Source organism: Muntiacus reevesi, chromosome 18 (assembly GCF_963930625.1).
Source record: "Muntiacus reevesi chromosome 18, mMunRee1.1, whole genome shotgun sequence".
NCBI lineage: Eukaryota > Metazoa > Chordata > Mammalia > Artiodactyla > Cervidae > Muntiacus > Muntiacus reevesi.
In genome coordinates, this window is record NC_089266.1 from 44,278,418 (window position 1) to 44,301,386 (window position 22,969).

General features: G+C 43.0%; 1 protein-coding gene across 1 annotated transcript in view; it reads right to left on the reverse strand.

Annotated features, from left to right (window-relative positions):
- Positions 1-22,969, reverse strand: part of MYO1D (myosin ID) — a 354,409-nt gene that overhangs the window by 137,127 nt on the left and 194,313 nt on the right. The window contains exons 17-20 of the mRNA XM_065909407.1: positions 13,391-13,614; positions 9,068-9,212; positions 8,235-8,339; positions 644-757 (exon numbers count right to left, since the gene is read on the reverse strand). Coding sequence (XP_065765479.1) covers positions 644-757; positions 8,235-8,339; positions 9,068-9,212; positions 13,391-13,614 — 588 coding nt within the window. The remainder of the gene's footprint in view (positions 1-643; positions 758-8,234; positions 8,340-9,067; positions 9,213-13,390; positions 13,615-22,969) is intronic.

A 22,969-nucleotide genomic window follows, 5' to 3' on the forward strand; every position in this document is an offset into this window, starting at 1 on the left:
CATAAAGCAGAATAAAAAAAGTTTTAAAGTCTCATATTGAGATTCAGGGGCTTCCCAGGTAGTGCAAGAGGTAAAGAATCGGCCTGTCAATGCAAGAGATGCAAGAGACGTGGGTTCCAGCCCTGGGTTGGGAAGATCCCCTGGAGAAAGAAATGGCAACTCACTTCAGTATTCTTGCCAGGAAAATCCCAGGGACAGAGGAGTCTCGTGGGCTACAGTCCATGGGGTCATAAAGAGTCAGACACGACTGCACGTATAAAAAGAGAGGTAATGTTTTCATAAAGTTATTCTCTACTGTTTCTTTACCTGATTCCACTTCCACATAAAAACAAGCCTTATGATAATCAATAAGGAAATACATTTTGTGTCACCATAGTTAAGCTCTGAGTAGGATAAAGAAAGGTCACATAAAATGCAGAGTCCTACACTTTCAAACAAAATGCGCCTTTGTTATTCTATTTGAAGCTTTGGATACTCCTTACAGAAAATTGTACTTCTGTATAAAACATGAGACGGGCAGAACATTTCAGGAATTCTTGGGCTCCCTAAAGCCCCAAAGGTTCTTGTGATCTGTTGACCCCCCAGTGTTCCATGAGAACCAGGTTAAGAATCCTTTGTTTAGAGTGAAGCAGAGAACACTTACATTGTATAGAGGGATAGTCTTCATCACCTTGTACTGCTTAGTGGGATCCATTTTATACAGGTGACGGTCAGTGACAAAAATTGCTCGATCTTCCACCTTACTAAATCGATTCACCTGTAAGAAGAAAAAAGTAGACTATAATATCTCATCAAGAATGAAATCGAACAACCTCCCAGGGAAACATCTAGGGGCTGGTACAAGACCTTCTAGAACTAACATCCAAAAAAGATGTCCTTTTCATTATAGGGGACTTGAATGCAAAAATAGCAAGTCAAGAGATACCTGGAGTAACAGGCAAATTTGGCCTTAGAGTACAGAATGAAGCAGGGCAAAGGCTAACAGAGTTTTGCCAAGGGAATGCACTGGTCATAGCAAACACCCTCTTCCAACAACACAGGAGAAGACTCTACACATGGACATCACCAGATGGTCAATACTGAAGTCAGATTGATTATATTCTTTGCAACCAAAGATGGAGAAGCTCTATACAGTCAGCAAAAACAAGACCGGGAGCTGACTGTGGCTCAGATCATAACTCCTTACTGTCAAATTCAGACTTAAATTGAAGAAAGTATGGAAAACCACCAGACCATTCAGTCTCTTACAATTATACAGTGGAAGTGGCAAATAGATTCAAGGGATTAGATCTGATAGACAGAGTGCCTGATGAACTATGGATGGAGGTTCATGACACTGTACAGGAGACAGGGATCAAGACCATCGCCAAGAAAAAGAAATGCAAAAAGGCAAAATGGTTGTCTGAGGAGGCCTTACAACTAGCTGAGAAAAGAAGAGAAGCTAAAGGCAAAGGAGAAAAGGAAAGATATACCCATTTGAATGGAGAGTTCCAAAGAATAGCAAGGAGAGATAAGAAAGCCTTCCTCAGTGATCAATGCAAAGAAATAGAGGAAAACAATAGAATGGGAAAGACTACAAATCTCTTCAAGAAAATCAGAGATACCAAGGGAACATTCCATGCAAAGATGGGCACGATAAAGGACAGAAATGGTATGGACCTAATAGAAGCAGAAAATATTAAGAAGAGGTGGCAAGAATACACAGAACTGTACAAAAAAGGTCTTCACGACCCAGATAATCACGATGGTGTGATCACTCACCTACAGCCAGACATCATGGAATGGGAAGTCAAGTGGGCCTTAGGAAGCATCACTATGAACAAAGCTAGTGGAGGTGATGGAATTACAGTTGAGCTATTTCAAATCCTGCACTCAATATGCCAGCAAATTTGGAAAACTCAGCAGTGGCCACAGGACTGGAAAAGGTCAGTTTTCATTCCAATCCCAAAGAAAGGCAATGCCAAAGAATGCTCAAACTCCCGTACAATGGCACTCATCTCACATGCTAGCAAAGTAATGCTCAAAATTCTCCAAGCCAGGCTTCAATAGTATGTGAACCATGAACTTCCAGATGTTCAAACTGGATTTAGAAAAGGCAGAGGAACCAGAGATCAAACTGCCAACATCCATTGGATCATCAAAAAAGCGAGAGAGTTCCAGAAAAACATCTATTTCTGCTTTATCGACTACGCCAAAGCCTTAGACTGTGTGGATCACAACAAACTGCGTAAAATTCTGAAAGAGATGGGAATACCAGACCACCTGATCTGCCTCCTGAGAAATCTGTATGCAGGTCAACAAGCAACAGTTAGAACTGTACATAGAAAAGCAGACTGGTTCCAAATCGGGAAAGGAGTACGTCAAGCCTGCATATTGTCACCCTGCTTATTTAACGTATATGCAGAGTACATCATGTGAAATGTCGGGCTGGATGAAGCACAAGCTGGAATCAAGATTGCTGGGAGAAATACCAATAACCTTAGATATGCAGATGACACCACCTTTATGGCAGAAAGCAAAGAAGAACTAAAGAGCCTCTTGATGAAAGTGAAAGAGGAGAGTGAAAAAGTTGACTTAAAGCTCAACATTTAAAAAAGTAAGATCATGGCATCTGGTTCCATTACTTCATGGTAAATAGATGGGGAAACAGTGGCAGACTTTATTTTTTTGGGCTCCAAAATCACTGCAGATGGTGACTGCAGCCATGAAATTAAAAGATGCTAATTCCTTGGAAGGAAAGCGATGATCAACCTAGACAGCATATTAAAAAGCAGAGACGTTACTTTGCCAATAAAGGTCCATCTAGTCAAAGCTATGGTTTTCCCAGTAGTCATGTATGGATGTGAGAGTTGGACTATAAAGAAAGCTGAGTGGTGAAGAATTGATGCTTTTGAACTGTGGTGTTGGAGAAGACTCTTGAGAGTCCCTTGGACTGCAAGGAGATCCAACCAGTCCACCCTAAAGGAAATCAGTCCTGAATATTCATTGGAAGGACTGATGCTGAAGCTGAAACTCCAACACTTTGGCCACCTGATGCGAAGAACTGACTCATTAGAAAAGACCCTGGTGTGGGGAAGGATTGAAGGTGGGAGGAGAAGGGGACAATGAGATGGCTGGATGGCATCACTGACTCGATGGACATGAGTTTGAGCAAGCTCCAGGAGTTGGTGATGGACAGGGAAGCCTGACGTACTGCAGTCCATGGGGTCGCAAAGAGCTGGACACCACTGAGCGACTGAACTTACACTGGTGGTGGTGCCAAATCCTGTAACAGACGCTGTCCAGCTGTGATCACTCTATTGGATGCAAAAGAGATGGAAAAGGAGTAGGCGCCCCCAGATTTGTGGACTTTCACAATGTAAAGGTCACGGTTTTACAATTTATCAGGGAAAACAAGAAAAACGCATAAGAATTAAAGAACAACAACAAAAAAATGTAACCCAGACACTACAACAAAAGTGAAAAGGCAACCCACAGGAGAAAATTTTTGCAAATCATATATCCGGAAAAAAAACTCTTTTTTAGAATACATAAAGAATATATGTTGTATCTAGAGTACAGAACTCAATAAGGAAAAGACCAAAAAAATTTTTTTTTAATGGGTAAAGAATTTGAAGAGACATTTCTCCAGAGAAGATATATACATGCCTATAGAAAAACATGAAAAGGTGCTTGGCATCACTGGCCATCAGAAAAACACCCATCAGAACCACAGTGAGATACACCACCTCATGCCCACTAGGTTGACAATAACATAAAGGACAGATAGTAACAAGTGCTGGCCAGGGTGTGGAACCCTCATTACTACTAGTGGGGGTCTAAGATGAAACAGTCCCTTTGGAAAACAGTCTGGTAGCTCCTGAAACCATTAAACAGAATTACCACATGACTCAGAAATTCCAGAGTATATACCCAAGGGAACTGAAAACATATCCACGGAAAAACTTGTGCCTGAATGTTAACAGCTGTCTTAATCATAATGGCTACAAAGTAGAAACAACCCAAATGTCCATTAACTGAGGAATGAATAAATAAAATGTGATATATCCATACAATGGAATATAATTTGCAATAAAAAGAATGAAGTATTGATACCTGCTATACCATGAAAGAACCCTGATAGCATGCCAAGTAAAAGAAGCCAGTCACAAAGGACCATGTGTTACACAATTCCATTCATATGAAATGTCCAGAATAAGCAAATCTATAGAAACAGAGCATAGATTAGTGGCTTCATGGGGCTGGGGGAAAGGGGAGGTTTCGGGGTGGGGGGACAGCTGAGGGGTGTGGGGTTTCTTTACGGGTTAATGAAAATGTCAACAACTGGTTTTAGTGATGGGTTTTCAACCCCGCTCTAAAATCATATACTTTAAAATGGTGAATGATATGTTAAGTGAATCTATCTCAATGAAAAGTGAAAGTGTTAGTCGCTTAGTCATGTCCGATTCTTTCTGACCCCATGGACCGTAGCCTGCCAGGCTCCTCTTTCCAGGGCGTTCTCCAGGCAAGAATATTGGAGTGGGTTGCCATTCCCTTCTCGAGGGGCTCTTCCCAACCCAGGAGTTAAACCCCAGTCTCTTGCATTGCAGGTGGATACTTCATAGTCTGAGCCACAAGGGAAGCCCCATATCTCAATAAAGCTGTTAAAAGTTAACCCCTATTTGAAACAACTCATTCTGTTCCTTTCCTAATACAATGGGCAGGTGTATTTCAGATTAAACTCCCTGAAGTATCTCATTAAATCTGCATGTTGTACATTAAGTCTACTTATGCTAAATGAAATAAGGATGTTATATATATATGTGTATATATATATTTTAAATTTATTATTTAAAAAAAATTTTTTTTGACCTCTTAATGCAGCATGTGGGATCTTGGTTCCCCAACCAGGGATCAAACCCATACCCCCTGTAGCAGAAGCACAGAGTCTTAAACACTGGAGTGGCAGTGAAGTCCCAGGCTGGGATATAGTGGAATATATTGCTTTAGGTAGGATATAGCCAACTAAAATTCAAGTTTTAGTTTGAATTTTATTGTCTTCTCCCCTTTGCCTCATCATTTTAGAAATCAGTCCTTTCTCTAAACATTTCCTTTATAATCAGAGCATATTTTCCAGTCCTAAACTTGACAAAAACGGTATCTGTAATTAAGATGAGAACAGAGTCTATGTGGTAAAATAATAACTACTCTTGGTAGTAATGATTTACTTCACATAGCAACATTTTTTTTTTGCCATAAAAGAGAACTAGCACTTGTCAGCCAACTTGAAACAAGGTGCTTGCAGAGTTTCTGCATAAACGTTTTTCTAAGTTGTTTTGCACAACCTCCTGCAATGCTTTGTGAGAGACAGGGTTCCAAGTCAAGTTGGTTGGAGGAACTGCTAACCACAGCCTCCCCTGGGGTGTTCAGAGCCCGTGGATACATCAAAGGTTCATAGAATTCTGCATTTTAAGAGCATGTTAACCCATCCATTTCTGGTGGCTCAGATGGTAAAGAATGTGGGAGACCCGGGTTCGATCCCTGGATTGGGAAGATCCTCTGGAGTAGGAAACGACAACCTGCTCCAGTATTCTTGCCTGGGAAATTTGTGGACAGAAGAGCCTGGCGGGCTACAGTCCCTGGGCTTGCAGTCAGACATGACTGAGTGACTAACACTTACACACTTTTTTTCCTGAATACATTTAGTTGTGGAACTCTACAAAAAAAAATTCATATTTATGGGAACATTGGTTTGTGAAAAACCTCTTGGAGAGCACTAGTCATTTGTATCCATCTTAGGATATGGAAAACAAAGAACCTATAACATGGAATTTGAATAGCAAGTAAAAGTTGGGCTCCTCATCTTTTGTGAGATCACATTGCGAAACAGATTAAGTGTGCTGCAAACGAATATGGAAAAAAACAACTTGTTGTATCATTTCTCAAGGTCACACAAGATTTGAAAAACAGTAGGAGTGCTCAAATGGAGACTCTAGCCCTTCTGATGATATGTCCATGAGTTAACCTGGAAACCAACAGACAAAACCCTCAAAGCAACAATTCCACTGAAGCACTGTTTAGAAATATTACATTCTTTTTTTGCAGAAATATAATTTCTAAGGAGCACAGGTCATAAGTCTTTACCTTGAGGTTTAGCAGCTCAAATCATTCTTAATGCATGAATCAAGTTGAGTGGAAAGGACATTAATGTAACGAAGGAAAAGCTTTGAGTTGCATAACTTAGCTAAATCAAAACGGCAAAGACAAATGTTTTCAATACTTATGTGAATTTATAAATTCAGATTTATTTAAAGTAATTCTAACATAGGTAGGGACACAATTATTCTTCCTCTTAGATTCATACAGTAATAGAAAAACTTGATCACAGATTCAGTGTTAGATGAGCTCTTATCTGATTTCTTCTATTACCCAAGCTAAAAATCCTCAACCAGAGAAAAATCTCTAGTTATCTTGTTCTAGAACACTTGTTCTAGAACACTTCTAGGGATTTGTCTATAGGTTTCATCAGCTCTATAGGGGGCCAGAGATAAAGTTTCCCTGGAGGCAGACCAGAAGAAAACACATTATGGGTGAGAGTAACTATTTGCACAGGTCTCCCACCTTAAAGGACATTTTATAGCTGTGTGTGCATGCTAAGTCACTTCAGTCATGTCCGACTCTTTGTGATCCTATGGACTGTGGCCTGCCCGACTCCTCCGTCCATGGGGGTTCTCCAGGCAAGAATACTGGAGAGTTGTTATGCCCTTTAGGGGAATCTTCCTGACCCAGGGATGGAACGCGTGTCTCTAATGTTTCCTGCATTAAGCAGGTAGGTGCTTTACCACACTAGCACCACCCGGGAAGCCCTTTTACAGCTGTAGCTATGGAAGGTGGTTGTTTCAGAAAGAACCAAGACATGAAGAAGAGGACTTGACTAAAATCATATCAAGTTTACCTACATATGTCCTTGAGGACTGGGAAGTTCCTAAAGATGACATTATCTAAGTTATGATGTGAAGAAATACAGTGTATTATTTTGCATTTAACTTAGAAATACAGAAGCAGGACGATAACATTTTCAGGTTTTTTTTTGCAGTAGGACCTAGGGAGAGACATGTTGTCAGACAACAAATTGTTATCACTGGAAAGATAGAATCAGGGATGCCAGGTTTTTCTAAGCAGATGATGTAATTCTCAAAACCATCCAGCTCTCGCTGATCAGTTGTCCTGATGACTAATCTGACCGTGATACTAGAAAGGAAGTATCCTAGATAGTGGATATGAGAATTCACTAAAATGGTACATTCCTTTGTCAAATTCAAACCCTGGCACCATGGCTTATACTGTTTTGTGTGGGTGTGTGAATCTGGTTAGCAAAAGTCACTTCTTAGTTGCCTCATGAACTCTAGGTATACTGATCAAATAGAATTTCTGGATCTAGAGTTCAGAATTCAACTCTACGCTCTGGTTACCAAGATACCACCAGCAAGCTTTCCACGGTGACATTTCATTTGAAGTTTAAAACAGGCTGCTCTCTAGTTTGTTTAAAAGTCTGTATAATGTTGAGTTATCTGTTTTTCCACAGAGTATCTGAACGCTAACATCCATTATGTAAGAATCCCTCACTACCCACTCCCCCCAGCCCCTGGTAACCACAATTCCATGTTCTATTTCTATTAATTTGACTGTTCTAAGATATTTCATGGAAGTGGAATCAAAGAATATTTGTCCTTTTGTGTCTTATCACTTAGATAATATCTTCAAGGCTCATCCACACTGTAGCATGCATTTCATTCCTTTTCATGGCTGAATAGTATTCCATTGAATGGATACATGTATTCTTTGATGAACATGTGGGCTGTTTCCACCTTTAACTACTGTGAAGAATGCTGCTATGAACACTGAAGTACAGTCAGTGATCTTTTAAAGAGATTAAGTGATAGGAAAAAGATTATGTATTTATTTACCCAAGTAGCTACCACTTTTCTTGCTCTTCATTCTTAGGGGTGTGTCTATGTTTCCTCCTGCCTGGCTAACAAACATATTTACTCCCCTAATTAGACTTTATAGCCTAACCCTAATATTGTAGTCACTTCAGTCATTCCATCAATGCCTCACCATATATGCAGGTAGAGCCCACGGATGATGTAGCCAGTTATGGACCTATTGTTCTGTTTCGCTGTGGTCATAGCTAAGTCAGTTTCACCTGAAGCAGTCTTTTCTTTCCAAGGAGGTCCGTTTCAAGCTTGCCTTACCTTACGGACATGACAGGAAAAGAGGACGTTCATGTATTTGTCCTTCCGTTTCAGTTCATTCGCAACAGGGACGAATGTGCCTGAGGTCTGAGGTGTATCTGGTTTCTGGAAGAAACAGGAAACACGGTAAAAGGTGTATGCTTAACATTTTAGATGAAAACATCATCTTTTACTACTTTATAACTTTGCTCATGTATTTTCACACAGGTCCTTTTTACCTCCCCATCCCAGATGATAAGCTACTAAAGGGTTATTCTAGCACCAAAGATCCTAGAATATTTTACAAATCAAGAATGGGAGGGAGGATGAAATACAGCTCGGGAATTATTGATACAAAGGTGGGTAATTAAAAATAGTTGCTGAATTATGCAAGAGAAGGTTTAAATGATCAAAGCCAGGTTATTGAATGTACCTAATTCATATGGATAGAAGGCAGAGAACACGCTCTCTCTCTTTTTGGTTTAATATATATTTATTTGACGGCATCAGGTTTTAATTGTGGCTCATGGTCTCAATTGTTGTGGCTCACGGGCTTAGTTGGCCCGAGGCATGTGGGATCTTACTTCCCCAGACAAGGATCAAACCTGCGTGCCCTGCTTAGAAAGGGAGATTCTTTACCATTGGACCACCAGGGAAGTCCTGGTAACTCTCTTTAAAGTGAGGGACATATACTCATGGTACCCTTAGAAGTTGGACAATCTTTAGTCCAGTATCTCTCATAAGATTTAGCTTCTGAAGGTGTCCAAGTCTTTATAGAAATTTCTGGAGGAAATTTCTCCTCTTTCTCTGTTAAAGGAGCAGGAGCAGATCCCACTTTGCTCTCCTGGACCTACCGAAGCAAGATAGTTGCCCTCCCAGGCTCTCTGGAGCCCAAGGTCAGCCCGTTGACCCTTCAACATTTCCATGGCTGCAACCTTTGCCCTAACTTGAGGCAAGTCTGAAGCAGGTATGGTCTTGATAAGTTGGGATGCTCTCCATCTATAAGCAAACAAACAAAATGTTTTAGACTTTAAAAATACCATCCTATTCATTCTCAAAAATAACTGAAGCTGCCTTTAAGTAGAATTAAATTACTTCCACATTACCCTGAAAAAAAAAAAAAGCCTCCAAAATACACATAGAATGTGTTAAAACACATAACAGTTTTATGTGGACAGAGATTTTTGTAAAACTTCCTTTGCTGTTTGCATGTTTTGGAAGCAACCAGAACTTAGTGATATACATGGACTCTCTTAATATCTACAGTTTGGGCATAGGAACTCTGGCTTCATCATTCATTCATTCGTCAAATGTTTCCTAGGCACTCACTACACTTCAGATGCTGTTCTAGGGAGTGGAGGCACAGCTATAAAGAGACGAAGATCCTTTCTGCTAGGTGCTAGGTGATGTTCTAGAAAGCAGAGTTTAGTGTTAGTTGCTCAGTTATTTCCGACTCTTTGTGAGCCCATGGATTGTAGCCCACCAGGATCCACTGTCCATGGCATTCTCCAGGCAAGAATAGTGGAGAGGGTTGCCATGCCTTCATCCAAGGGATCTTTCCAACCTGGGGATCGAGCCCACGTCTCTTATGTCTCCTGCATTGGCAGGTGGGTTCTTTACCAATGAGCCACCGGGGAAGCCCCAGAACGCAGAGGCAGATGAGAAATCAGCGAGTGAGTAAACACACAGTGTGGATGGTGGGATTAGGGCCATGAAAGAAAAGAAGCCTAGGAAAGGGGGAGAGGAGTGCCACAGGGAAGGAACAGGGAGCAGGTGTTAACGCCGAGGGTGGTCTGGAAGGCGCCCTGACAAGGACAGACGAGCAGGAAGCGGCGGAGCCCGCTGTATGGATGCTTGGGCAGGAGTGTTTCAGGACCAGAAGACAGTGAGCGCCAAGATTCTAAGGTGTGAGCTGGTTTGGTGTCTGAGGGGATAGCAAGGAGTCCTGTGAACTGGAGCAGGAGTCTGTGGCAGGGGGATCGAGGAGTGGGTGTCAGGGAGAGAGCTGGAGCCAGAACCCACAGGGCCACGGAGGCCGTGTGTCGGGTCAGCCTGTCCCCTCTTCACTGCCCGCAGCGGCCCAGGACCGGGTCCACCTCGGACTGACCCCAGGGGCCGCTGGCAGAGAGCTGTGCTGGGGAATTCAGATCTGACCCACCCAACCTGGCGGGCGGGTGGGCAGGGCGGGGGATGAGCACACATTTCTCCTCCCGATCAAGCAAACCTCCATCTCCTAAACACGTGCAGCGGGCAACAGCTGCTCCCGCCAAACTCAGCAGCCTTGACCCCAGGAAGAAGCAGGGCGCGAGGAAGGTACCCGGCCTTCCCAGGATGAAAAAGAACTGCTATGAGGAACGAGAGGAGGGCTGATACACGACTAGACACATGGAGATATTATAAGAAAAAGAGGCCCCATGATTCAGACCAAAATCCTTGAACACACTTCTCTCAGGATTCCACAGATCAAAAGTGCAAGGATCAGTTAAATACCATGCAACAATGGGACCAGGGGTTTGTAAACCACAGCCCGTGCCAAAACTCACCCGTGGAGCTAAGAATAGTTTTTACGTGTTCAACAAAACAAAGAAAACTATGTGACAAAGACCATGTGGAGCCCATAAGCTCTAAAATATTTACTATCTGGCCCTTTACAGAAAAACAATGCCTTTGAACTAGATTAATCCAACTGGCAAGACTCAGTGTGTGTACATGTGTACAATCAACAGACAGAGCAGATGTATTATTTTCAAAATGCTTGTTGACTATAAGCCCGAAGAAGGCTGGGGATGGTCTTTCACAGCTTTCTTATTTATCACTGTATCCACAAAACCTAGGTCAGTGGCTCTGACACAGCAGGCTCTGAGTAAATCTCTGCTGAGTAAATCAACTGAATTTTACACAAAATAATCAATTCTAGGCCATACATAAAACCTCCAAGCCTTAAAAAACAAGACTGTACAGTTTACACTGTAACATTATCAAAATCAATAATTCTTTGCAGCCGTTAAAATTATGACATAGATCTTTATTTACTGTGATGGACAGGTCTCCAAGACTTATTTTTAAGTAAAGTCATACAGCCACACACAGACTCCTGCTTATAAAGAAAGCTGAGCAGCGAAAAACTGATGCTTTCGAACTGTGGTATTGGAGAAGACTCTTGAGAGTCCCCTGGACAGCTAGGGGATCCAACCAGTCCATCCTAAAGGAAATCAGTCCTGAATATTCATTGGAAGGACTGATGCTGAAGCTGAAACTCCAATACTTCGGCCACTTGATGGAAAGAACTGACTCACTGGAAAAGACCCTGATGCTGGGAAAGATTGAAGGCAGGAGGAAAAGGGGATGACAGAAGATGAAACAGTTGGATGGCATCACCGACTCAATGGACAAGAGTCTGCATAAACACTGGGAGTTGGTGATGGACAGGGAGGTCTGGTGTGCTGCAGTCCATGGGGTCGTAAAGAGTTGGACATGACTGAGTGACTGAACTGAACTGTGGAAAGAAAGAGAGGGAAAGAAACCCAGGGAGTATGAGCAAACATTTCCATAGTACTTACTATGTGCAGGCACTCTCTGAAATGCTTTATATATATTTACTCATAATTCTTTCAGAACCCTGTGAGTGGGTGCTATGATAATGGCCCTCTTCCAGATAAGAAAACAGAGGCACAGAGAGGTTAATTCATCTGCCCAAGGTTACACAGCTAGCCAGTGGCAGCTAGATTCCAGGGTTCCTGTTCTTAACCACTATATCATATTTCTCTTATATGTGTATTATATGCTTTTAAATGTAAAGAAAAAGATTTAGGAGGGTACAAACTAATTGTTAATGAGTGCTTATCTTAGGGAAAAGAAAGAAAAGATAAGAGAAAGTGTGGAGGATTTTAACTTTATATCCTATAAATTTCATATTATGTCACTTAAAAAAATGAGCATATCTTTTTATGAGTCTGAGGAAACTCTGGAAGATAGTGACGGACAGGGAAGCCTGGCGTGCTGCAGTCCATGGGGTCACAAAGAGTAGGACATGGTTTAGGGACTGAACAACAATGACTCAAGAGGTGAAGAATCTGCCTGTGATGCAGCAGACTCGGGCTTGATCCCTTAGTCAGGAAGATTCTCTAGAAAAGGAACTGGCAACCCACTCCAGTATCCTTGCCTGGACAATCCCAAGGACAGAGGAGCCTGGTGGATTACAGTGCATGGGGTTGCAAAGAGTCAGACACGTCTTAGGGACTAAAAACATACATCCAACTTGGTTCACACTACTAGATGCTGTATGTAAGACATAGCTAAATATATCAGGTGCATGCTGGCAACAAACCAGCTTTAAAAAAAAAAAAAACAAGAAGAAAGGAGCTATGAATAACTGCAAAGTCAGATTCAGGGCAGTTTATAAAAAAATGAAGAATAGCTGGGACGGTATCAAATGTGACATGGATGTTAATTTATTTACTTATTTATTTTTACAAATAGCTTGCTCTATAACAGTGTTTTCTTCCTTTTATTTTAAAATCACCCAGGACCTCCACTTGGGCTGTGCTCCCCGGCACCACTAAACAGGACTTTTCAGAGGTGGGACCTGGGCCTCGGGGTGTTTGACAAACTCTTTGTGACCATCAGGTGTGGACAGAGAACTGCTGCTCTGAAAGGATAACAGACTTCCTAGTGTGATATGTGGTAATTCTAACAGCAAGAAATAAAAGAAAGTAGAGACATCATGCTAATAGCTTATCTTAGCTTGACTACTGCTACAGGAAAAACAAGTAGATGGTTCTATTTTTTGAGGGGTAAGCAGATGCCCTTTGACAGTGAAATCATGAAGGTGAAGATACAAGGTAAAAGTCAATGGAAGTGTTAGTTGCTCCATCGTATCCAGCTCTTTGTGACCCCATGAACTGTATGTAGCCCGCCAGGATCCTCTGTCCATGGGGTTTCCCAGGCAAGAATACTGGAGGGGGTTGACATGCCCTCCCCTCCAGGGGATCTTCCCCACCCAGGGATCAAACTTGGGTCTCTTGCATTGCAGGCAGATTTTTTTCTGTCTGAGCCACCTGGGAGAAACCAATGTCCTATAGCAAATAGTGGAGCTAATGTCATGGTCTCAGGTTTCTAACTTTATCTAGTAAGTGTACCTCCACACACGGATTCTGCACATATCAACAGATTCTTACCTATTAAAAATGGCCTGTAGGATCTCCTCGAAACGGTGAAGAACTTTAGGCGGGGTTGGCCACTGCACGTGCTTGCCATAGTCCCTCATGGTCTTGATGCCGTGGAAGCGTCTGGCCACCTCGTGGATGTAGGACTTGACTTTGTAGCGACGGTAGTATCTGATAATTGTCAGCGCTGCTTTGGTCCTCTTGTACCGCATGCGGGCCAGGGTGCCCCGCCACACCTTCATGATAGAGGAAAATAAAAAAAAGGGAGATGTCGCTGGATCACTTTGAGATCACAGACGCTCCTTTACTTAGATGCTCAACCTGGAAATGTGCATATATCATAAAATCAGCGGACGCCGAAGCATGTCAATTCTGCCTGCCACCAATAGGTGGCGCCAGGAGGCACACCCGTCATTTTGATTCAGAGTCTAGGGGGTTCACTATTGACAAAGGAGTGTGCGTGGAGTCTGAAGAAGAGCCCGGTTTTAACTCTGAGGTCACGAAAAGAAGAAAGCCAAAATACCATTATCCTTGGATAAATATTTTAAGAATGTTGAAAGGAAGCAAGATGAGTCAGAACCCAAAGCCATCAACATCCACAGTTCTTTTATGAAACCTAGCTTTGCACAGACTACACACATCGGCTGCTAGTATAATCTTGCAGTGGAGGAATGAACTGATTTACTCACAGTTTGTGCAGCTCCCCTCCCTGGGTGTTATGTAAACTCCCTAGAATTTACATGTATTCCTGGGGAAAGGGTAAAAAACAGATGACTGACATCATATGAATCTTCGTCCAATGTTTGCAGCGCTCAGAAATCAATCAGACAATATGTAAACGTCTCAGTGCCTGCTTTATCCAAGCAAAGTGAAATGTAGATTACTTATATTTTTCTTAGGATTCCATCCTTCTCAACTTCTCAAGTAGAAAGAAATTTGGTATAATCTTTATCATTGACTCTTCTCCTAACTATGCTATTACCAAATGTATCTTTTCTTCTTGGAGAAGGCAATGGCACCCCACTCCAGTACTCTTGCCTGGAAAATCCCATGGATGGAGGAGCCTGGTAGGCTGCGGTTCATGGGGTCGCTAAGAGTCGGACACGACGGAGCGACTTCACTTTCATGTTTCACTTTCATGCATTGGAGAAGGAAATGGCAACCCACTCCAGTGTTCTTGCCAGGAGAATCCCAGGGATGGGGGAGCCTGGTGGGCTGCCGTCTGTGGGGTCGCACAGAGTCGGACATGACTGAAGTGACTTAGCAGCAGCATCTTTTCTTCTGCAGCATTTCCAGTATAAATTGCTTTCTTTTCCTTTCTGCTACTACAGTCCCGAGACCCCAAACTTCCTCACTGTTTTTTTGGATACCCTCCTCGGACACACTGCCACCCACCGTCCAGGTGATACTCACTGCTGCTACTTAAATGACTGTCTGAATTCTTAGGTTGATGGTACTATTTCTCTCCCTGTCTCTGGACTCTAAGGACCAAGAAAGTAAACCTTTAATTCAAAGCCCACACAGTATGAATTCTCCAGAATTGCTCAGGGTTCTTTTATTTCTTCTTAGATCCCCATCTGTGGCCACCAATTTCTCTCAGAAAAACTTAGGTGATGCCTTTTTTTTTTTTTTTTCAGGTGATGCCTTTTTCAAAAAATATCATTTATTTATTTATGGTTGTGCTGGGTCTTCACTGCTGCATCACCTTCTGTCTAGTGGCGAGCGGGGGCTACTCTTCATTGCGGTGCGTGGGCTTCTTGGTGGGGTGGCGTCTCTGGTTGCGGAGCACAGGCCGTAGACCACGCGGGCTTCAGTAGTTGCAGCACGTGGCTCAGGAGTTGTGGCCCACACGCTTGGTTGCTCCTTGCCACGTGGGGTCTTCCTGGACCAGGAATTGAACCCTTCCTCTGCACTGGCAGGCGGATTCTTATCCACTGCACCACCACGGAAGTCCTGTGATGCCTTTTTCTCTCTCTTTCTTTAAGATGATTTAAAAAAAATATTTTTAAAATTAACTTTTATCGGCATATAATTGCTTCATAATGCTATAGTAATCCCTTGCTGCAGAGCAAAGTGAATCGACCATTTGTATACAGACAGCTGCTCTTTTTTAGATTTCCTTCCCATTAGGGCACCCCAGAACACTGAGGAGAGTGCCCCCATGCCTCTTTCATTTAGCCGTTTTAGGCTGGTTTTCGCAAAGTTTCCTAAACATTCCACGAGGTTGCACCGCCTCTCCTTTCCAGCCTGCTGCACAAACATGCAGAGGTCATTCACAGACCCCGAAGAGGAGCTAATGGATCGAGAGAAACCATGATACGCCAGGGAAACACGACAGGAGCAATTTTGTGATGAACCTGGAGCTCAAGTATAAACAGAATGTATAGAGACAAAGAGGCCGTGAAGAGTGACTCATGGCTGCACGTGCCATAAGCACAATCACCCATTTTAGTCAGGATGCCTTTCCTCCTGTAGCTGAATCCATCACACACGTGGCCGTGTGAGGCCTCCACCCAAATGCTAAAATAAAGGTCCCTTCTTTAGTATCTGGAAAAACCAAGAGTACAATTACAGGGTGGAACTGTGTGATTCAACTGCTTAAAGAAAACACATTTTAAAACTCTCATACTGTTTGTTGCTTTTTTTTTTAAGAGAAATATTAAGACTCCCTGGAGCCACATCTATGTAGAAAAGCAATCTTTAACTTTTAAGAAGTGTTTTATAGAGACTTTTGTTAAAATGTTTTTGGTTAGACGCTTCAGTAATCTGAAAAGAAAAATGTGTAAGTGCTTTTTAAAGGGTAGGGTTTTTGGTTGGTTTTTGACAGCTTTGGAGATTTCATCTGTGTCCTTGGTTAAATTCGGTTTTGTGTAGCTGAAAAATCAAACAGCACAAAAATGCTATAAAAAAGTCAGTAGTCCTTCCCGTTGCCCACCTGAGCCCACCGCCTCAGCTCACAGTGTCATCCCATTCCAGCTATTCTAATTGCTTCTGGTATTTACAAATAATACATATAGGCTGTTATTTCTTGGTAAATCTTTTTAGACCCTATCCAAATTACAGAAGTTGGTGAGTTAGCTCTCTTATCATCACTGTTACCACTCCTTTATCACTCAATAATTACATCACAATTTTAAAGTGTTTACACTGTTATATGTTATATTAGCTATATATATATACATAATATAAATATAACATATATATACATAATATATGTTATATATGAATTTGGTTCATCACTGTGCTAAGGAGCATAATTGGCTACCATTCTTTCACTTTATTATATAAATTTGCTTTTACAGGTAATAACTGTCTGTTTTTTTAAAAAATGTGCCTTATTTCCTAAATACTTATGCTAATTTTTCCAATGTTCTACCAGACTCATCAAATGATCAGCAATAATGTTTCCCAGTTGTCAAGCTCATCACTAGAATGTTTCTTCTTTGAGGTTCCCTCTGTCCATATGCTCTTTAGGCTCACTGCACAGTTCCTATCCTGGGACCTTTAAAGGTCTCTTCCACATTAGATCCCTGATTCTTGAACTTACGTCTTCTTCCTCTTGGTTTCCCTCCCTCCAGTAGCTTCCAAGAAAGGGTTCATGGCCAGTAAATTTCTGTTCTCTTTAATTTCCTTGAGTACAAAGCAGTTGCCTAAAATGTCTGTTTCCTGGGGTATAAGAGCAGAGGCATGGAGAACAGGCTCTGGATCAGACTGTGTCAAAACCCTGGCCCACTCCAACCAGCTGGGTGAACTGGGGCAAACTTCCCAATCCCTCTGTGCCTGCACCTTTTTATCCATAAGACGAGGATGATAGGACTTCCCTGGCGGTCCAGTGGTTGAGAATCCGCCTGCCAATGCAGGGGACGTGGGTTCAATCCCTGGTCTGGGAAGATCCCACCTGCCACAGAGCAACGAAGCCTGTGCTCCACAACTACTGAGCCCCCACTCTGCAACGAGACCACCGCGATGAGCCTGCGCACCGCAACTAGAGCATAGCGCCCGCTCACCGCAACTAGAGATGGTCCGAGCACGGGAACCAAGACCCAGCACAGCCAAAACAAAAAATAAAAAAAAAGATGTGGATGACAATGGTGCTCCTCTTGCAGTGGTGGTGTGAGGATTAAAGGTTTCACTATACACAGAACACTGAAAATAGTGCCTGGCGGGTGTCTGGAACTCGCATGCATCGGTTGGTAGGACTATTTGAAATCTAGTCCTTGTCTTCAGGAGGCTGTGCTACTTTCTTTTCTTTTAAACCTTTATTTATTTGGCTGCACAGGTGTATTTATTTGGTTGTGGCATGTGGGATCTAGTTCCCTGGCCAGGGGTCGAACCTGGGTCCCCAGCATTGGGAGCTCAGAGTCTTAGCCGCTGGGCCACCAGGGACGTCCCCTGTGCTACTTTCTTTTTCTGTTTGTGCAGATTTTCTGCCTCAGGCCCCAGTCAGTGTGACCTGGAAACTCTGACGAATATGAACCATTCCTCTTCAGTATGCCATCTGCCCTGGATAGTGTTTGATGGTGAGTTATTTTATTCTTCCACTGATAACATGGGCTGGGTGTCCATGATTGATATGCCTTATCTGGTCTTTGGGCTGCCCGAGATTGGTGGAGAGAGAGCTGGGGCTGTGGATGATTGCCACTGACTTCCTTCCTTAATACTAATGAAATCAATGCAACGGAGCTTTGCTTCACTGAGTAAGGGGTATATCGTTGGCTTTTGGCTTGGGTGGGGACACACAGTCTTTCCCCATGTCTTGTGGAGCTTTTCCTTGGTTTGGCTGTAAGAATTATTCCCAGCAGAAGCTTCCCCTCTTTCATGCCCACTTACTGACGTACCAAAGTCAGGAAAGACTCTTCTCGCCTGCTGGGGGTTGGGGTGGGGAAGCAGTCCTCTTGACGGAAGAAAGGGTCCCTGATGGAGGTGTGGGTTGTACCAATCCTTCTTTCCAGGAACCCTTATGCCAGAGCCTTCAAAAACAGTGAGACTTTTCAGAATTCCCTCCGTGTACTCTTCCACATTTCATTCTTGTCTTTGAAGAATACATATATTTCTTTTCAGCAGCTTCTTTCAATTTGGTCCAATTTCATTTTCTGGATAACACTTCTCAAGTTTATAGTATGAAATTGGGAACTTTTCTTGGTTTCAGGGTTGACGGCGTGTTCTCTTTTATGATCAAAACGAACATTTTAATAATAACCTTTTAAAATGTTACTTTTACATTTTTGTTAATTTCAGCAAATTTAGGGGAGAGGAATTTCATGAGCTTGCAGTCATACCATCAACTTTATCAGAAGTCCCTTAGGCTTTATTTACTTTTCTAACATCAGAGAAAAAGTAGCAATGAGAAACTACAGAGGCAAATGATTCTATAAAAAAAAAAATCATGTATTTTTCCTTATAATCAAAGCCTAGTTGGTTTAAACCAATATGCTCCCATAGAAGTTTGCATTTGTGTGGGAGGAGGGCTGTTGTTAATTTTCTCATCAGGGGTCTGAAGGTTGAAATTTAAGGTATGAGACAGATTTTTCCCATTTCCCTCTTTGTTTAAAGAGCTTAAACTGTGGAGTTTTTCAAGTCATATAAAGAGGACTCCAGAGAGGACTTTGCCTGATGATGGAGTGTCAGAAAGGAGAAAATTAACTGTTATATTCAATAAGCAAATGCTTAATGACCATTTGAATATGCCTGGAGAGGTTCAGCAAAAATCAAGGGAGCCAGAGAGGGCCTCATTCAACCACATGAACACTAAAAGTGGAAACAACCATATACTATGTGCTTTAGAATCTGATGCAAGACACAGGGAGTTGAAAGCTGAAAGACGGGGAGCTGAAAGCTGAAGGAGATAAAATGGGACGTGGGCGAGGAAGTTATCAAAAGACACAAGGCAGAAAGCAGACTGACAGAGAAGAGGGCAAGCAAGTCGTTTCCCAGGTGGAACTGAAGATAGAGGTGAAGAGAGTGGCCAACTTGGAAGGTACAACTGAGATATAAAATTAGAGCCACAGGGCACATCCCTGCTACTGATCACAATGTGGGAGACCTGGGTTCGATCCCTGGGTTGAGAAGATCCCCTGGAGAAGGGAAAGACTACCCACTCCAGTATCCTGGCCTGGAGAATTTCATGGACTGTATAGTCCGTGGAGTCACAAAGAGTCAGACAGGACTGGGCGACTTTCACCTTTCCATGTAGGTCAGCAGTGAGCACGGAGTAGTCTCCTGTGCTATACAGCAGGTTCTCATTGGTTATCCATTTAACGCAGAGTATCAATCGTGTGTACATGTCAATTTCACAGCCAAGTGATCCTTATGGGACCAAAGTCACGGCGTGTCTCTTCTCTGCCTAAGACTCTTCCACTGTGCCCCATCTCTGTCTCCCCTACAGTGAAAGCCAAAGGCCCTCCTCTGGCCCACAAGGCCCACGTGGTCTGGTACTATCACCACCCAGCTCCTCACACTCCTCTCCCTGGCTCACTCCAGCCACACTGGACCCTGCTCTGCCCTGCACCAGCCTCCTGTCTCAGGGCCTTTCCACTAACTGTCCCCTCTGCTGGAAGGATCTTCCTCACTCTCTGGTCTGCGCAGATGTCACCTTCCCAATAAGCCAGGCCCTAACCCTTATATGTAAAAATTTCCCTTGTCTCCACTGGCCCCTGCCCCACCGCCCTGACCCTGGCCTTGGCACTCCCCATTCTCTGCACCATGCTCTATTTTTCTCTTGCCTCCAGCACTTCACACTTTATAACATCTTTTTTATTTTTCATTTATTTTTATTAGTTGGAGGCCAATTACTTTACAATATTGTAGTGGGTTTTGTCATACATTGACATGAATCAGCCATGGAGTTACATGTATTCCCCATCCCGATCCCTCCTCCCACCTCCCCATCTACCACCTATAACTTACATATTATTGTATTGTTCATGCTCTCCCTCTACAGGAATTTAAGCTCTGCTAGGCCAGTGCACAATTGCACTCATATCACATGCTAGTAAAGTAATGCTCAAAATTCTCCAAGCCAGGCTTCAGCAATACATGAACTGTGAACTTCCAGATATTCAAGCTGGTTTTAGAAAAGGCAGAGGAACCAGAGATCAAATTGCCAACATCCTCTGGATCATTGAAAAAGCAAGAGAGTTCCAGGAAAACATCTATTTCTGCTTTAGTGACTATGCCAAAGCCTTTGATTGTGTGGATCACAATAAACTGTGGAAAATTCTGAAAGAGATGGGAATACCAGACCACCTGACCCACCTCTTGAGAAACCTGTATGCAGGTCAGGAAGCAACAGTTAGAACTGGACATGGAACAACGGACTGGTTCCAAATAGGAAAAGGAGTACATCAAGGCTGTATATTGTCACCCTGCTTATTTAACTTATATGCATCATGAGAAATCCTGGACTGGAAGAAGTACAAGCTGGAATCAAGATTGCTGGGAGAAATATCAATAACCTCAGGTATGCAGATGACACCACCCTGATGGCAGAAAGTGAAGAAGAACTAAAAAGCCTCTTGAAGAAAGTGAAAGAGGAGAGTGAAAAAGTTGGCTTAAAGCTCAACATTCAGAAAACTAAGATCATGGCATCTGGTCCCATCACTTCATGGGAAATAGATGGGGAAACAGTGGAAGCAGTGTCAGACTTTATTTTTTGGGGCTCCAAAAATCACTGCAGATGGTGATTGCAGCCATGAAATTAAAAGGTGCTTACTCTTTGGAAGGAAAGTTATGACCAACCTAGATAGCATATTAAAAAGCAGAGACATTATTTTGTCAGCAAAGGTCCATCTAGTTAAGGCTATGGTTTTTCCAGTGGTCATGTATGGATGTGAGAGTTGGACTGTGAAGAAAGCTGAGTGCTGTAGAATTGATGCTTTTGAACTGTGGTGTTGGAGAAGACTCTTCAGAGTCCCTTGGACTGCAAGGAGATCCAACCAGTCCATCCTAAAGGAGATCAGTCCTGGGTGTTCATTGAAGGACTGATGCTGAAGCTGAACCTCCAATACTTTGGCCACCTCATGTGAAGAGTTGACTCACTGGAAAAGACCCTGATGCTGGGAGGGATTCGGGGCAGGAGGACAAGGGGACGACAGAGGATGAGATGGCTGGATGGCATCACTGACTCAATGGACATGGGTTTGAGTAAACTCTGGGAGGTGGTGATGGACAGGGAGGCCTGGTGTGCTGCGATTCATGGGGTCGGACACGACTGAGTGCCTGAACTGAACTGAGGCCAGGATCTTTGCCCCTTTTGTTCACTGATGAATCTCTACTGCCTCAAACAGTGCCGAGGACATAGGAGCCACCCAATAGTATTTGTTGAGTGACTGAATGTTTTCAACTTCATCTTGCAAGCCAGACACTAAATCTTTCAATTTTATCATGTTTCCCACTTTCAAGAGCTCATCCTTGTTCTCCAAATAGCCCTCTTAAAAGCATGTTGCTCTTAGCACTATTCACAATAGCCAGGACGTGGAAACAATCTAAATGTCCATCAACAGATGAATGGATAAAGAAGCTGTGGTGTGTGTGTGTGTGTGTGTGTGTGTGTGTGTGTGTGTGTGTGTGTGTGTGGATATGGGTGGTGGACTTCACTATAGGGTGATTAGGTGGGCGACCCCAGGAACATCTGTATTTTAAATTGTTTTCTCTTTGCTCCCAGAATTCTGAGTGAAGAGGACTGGAGGGAATCTTTAGTATCTAGACTTTCACTTAATATACTTGGTTTCAATATGGTGCCTAACCCCTCTTCACTGGTTCCTGGTATCCCTAAGCCAGAGTTTTTCTGGTTCAATTTCTTCAGAGTAAATTTCCTATCTTCTATCAAAATGAGACGGAGGCAGCCCTCAGCTTTGTGAGGTTGGGAGACCTGGGTATATAGCTGCTGTTTTATATAGAGTTTCTCAGGTGGTGCTAGTGGTAAAGAACCTGCCTACTGATGCGGGAAATGTAAGAGATGAGGGCTTGATCCCTGGGTCGGGAAGATCTCCTGGATGAGGGCATGGCAACCCGCTCCAGTATTCTTGCCTGGAGAATCCCATGGAGAGAGGAGCCTGGCAGGCTACAGTCCATGGGGTTGCAAAGAGTCAGACACGACTGATGCGACTTAGCATGCACACTTAGAGTTTCAACCAATCTCCCCCTTCAGCTCCATCTCTCTCCCTACCTACAGAGGTACCTGTCCCTTCCCACCCTGAATCCTCCTGCAGCCCCATGGCTGGGTGATCTGGCTTGCTTGTCTGCCTTCTTCTCTGCAGACACTTAGCTTTCAGCTTTCTCCATGGCCTGGGGGACTAACCACATGTTCACTTCCAAAATTATGTTGATGCCTCTTGTCTGCTGTTGTTTCCACTATGGTTGTATTTGTCCTTGTGGGTTTCTCCAATTTTCATCCCTTAACTGCTGATTGAGGGGTTCTGAGGGGGAGTGGATATAAACACAGTCTGTCATGTCTAACCAGATGTTTTATAATACCATCTTAATTCTACCATGTTTTCCTCTGGCATGTACTTCTGTGGTGGTCAGGCATTTCAATGCAACATCTGGCAGTCATTAAAGTACAAGATACACTTTGCAAAAGATATAGGATTC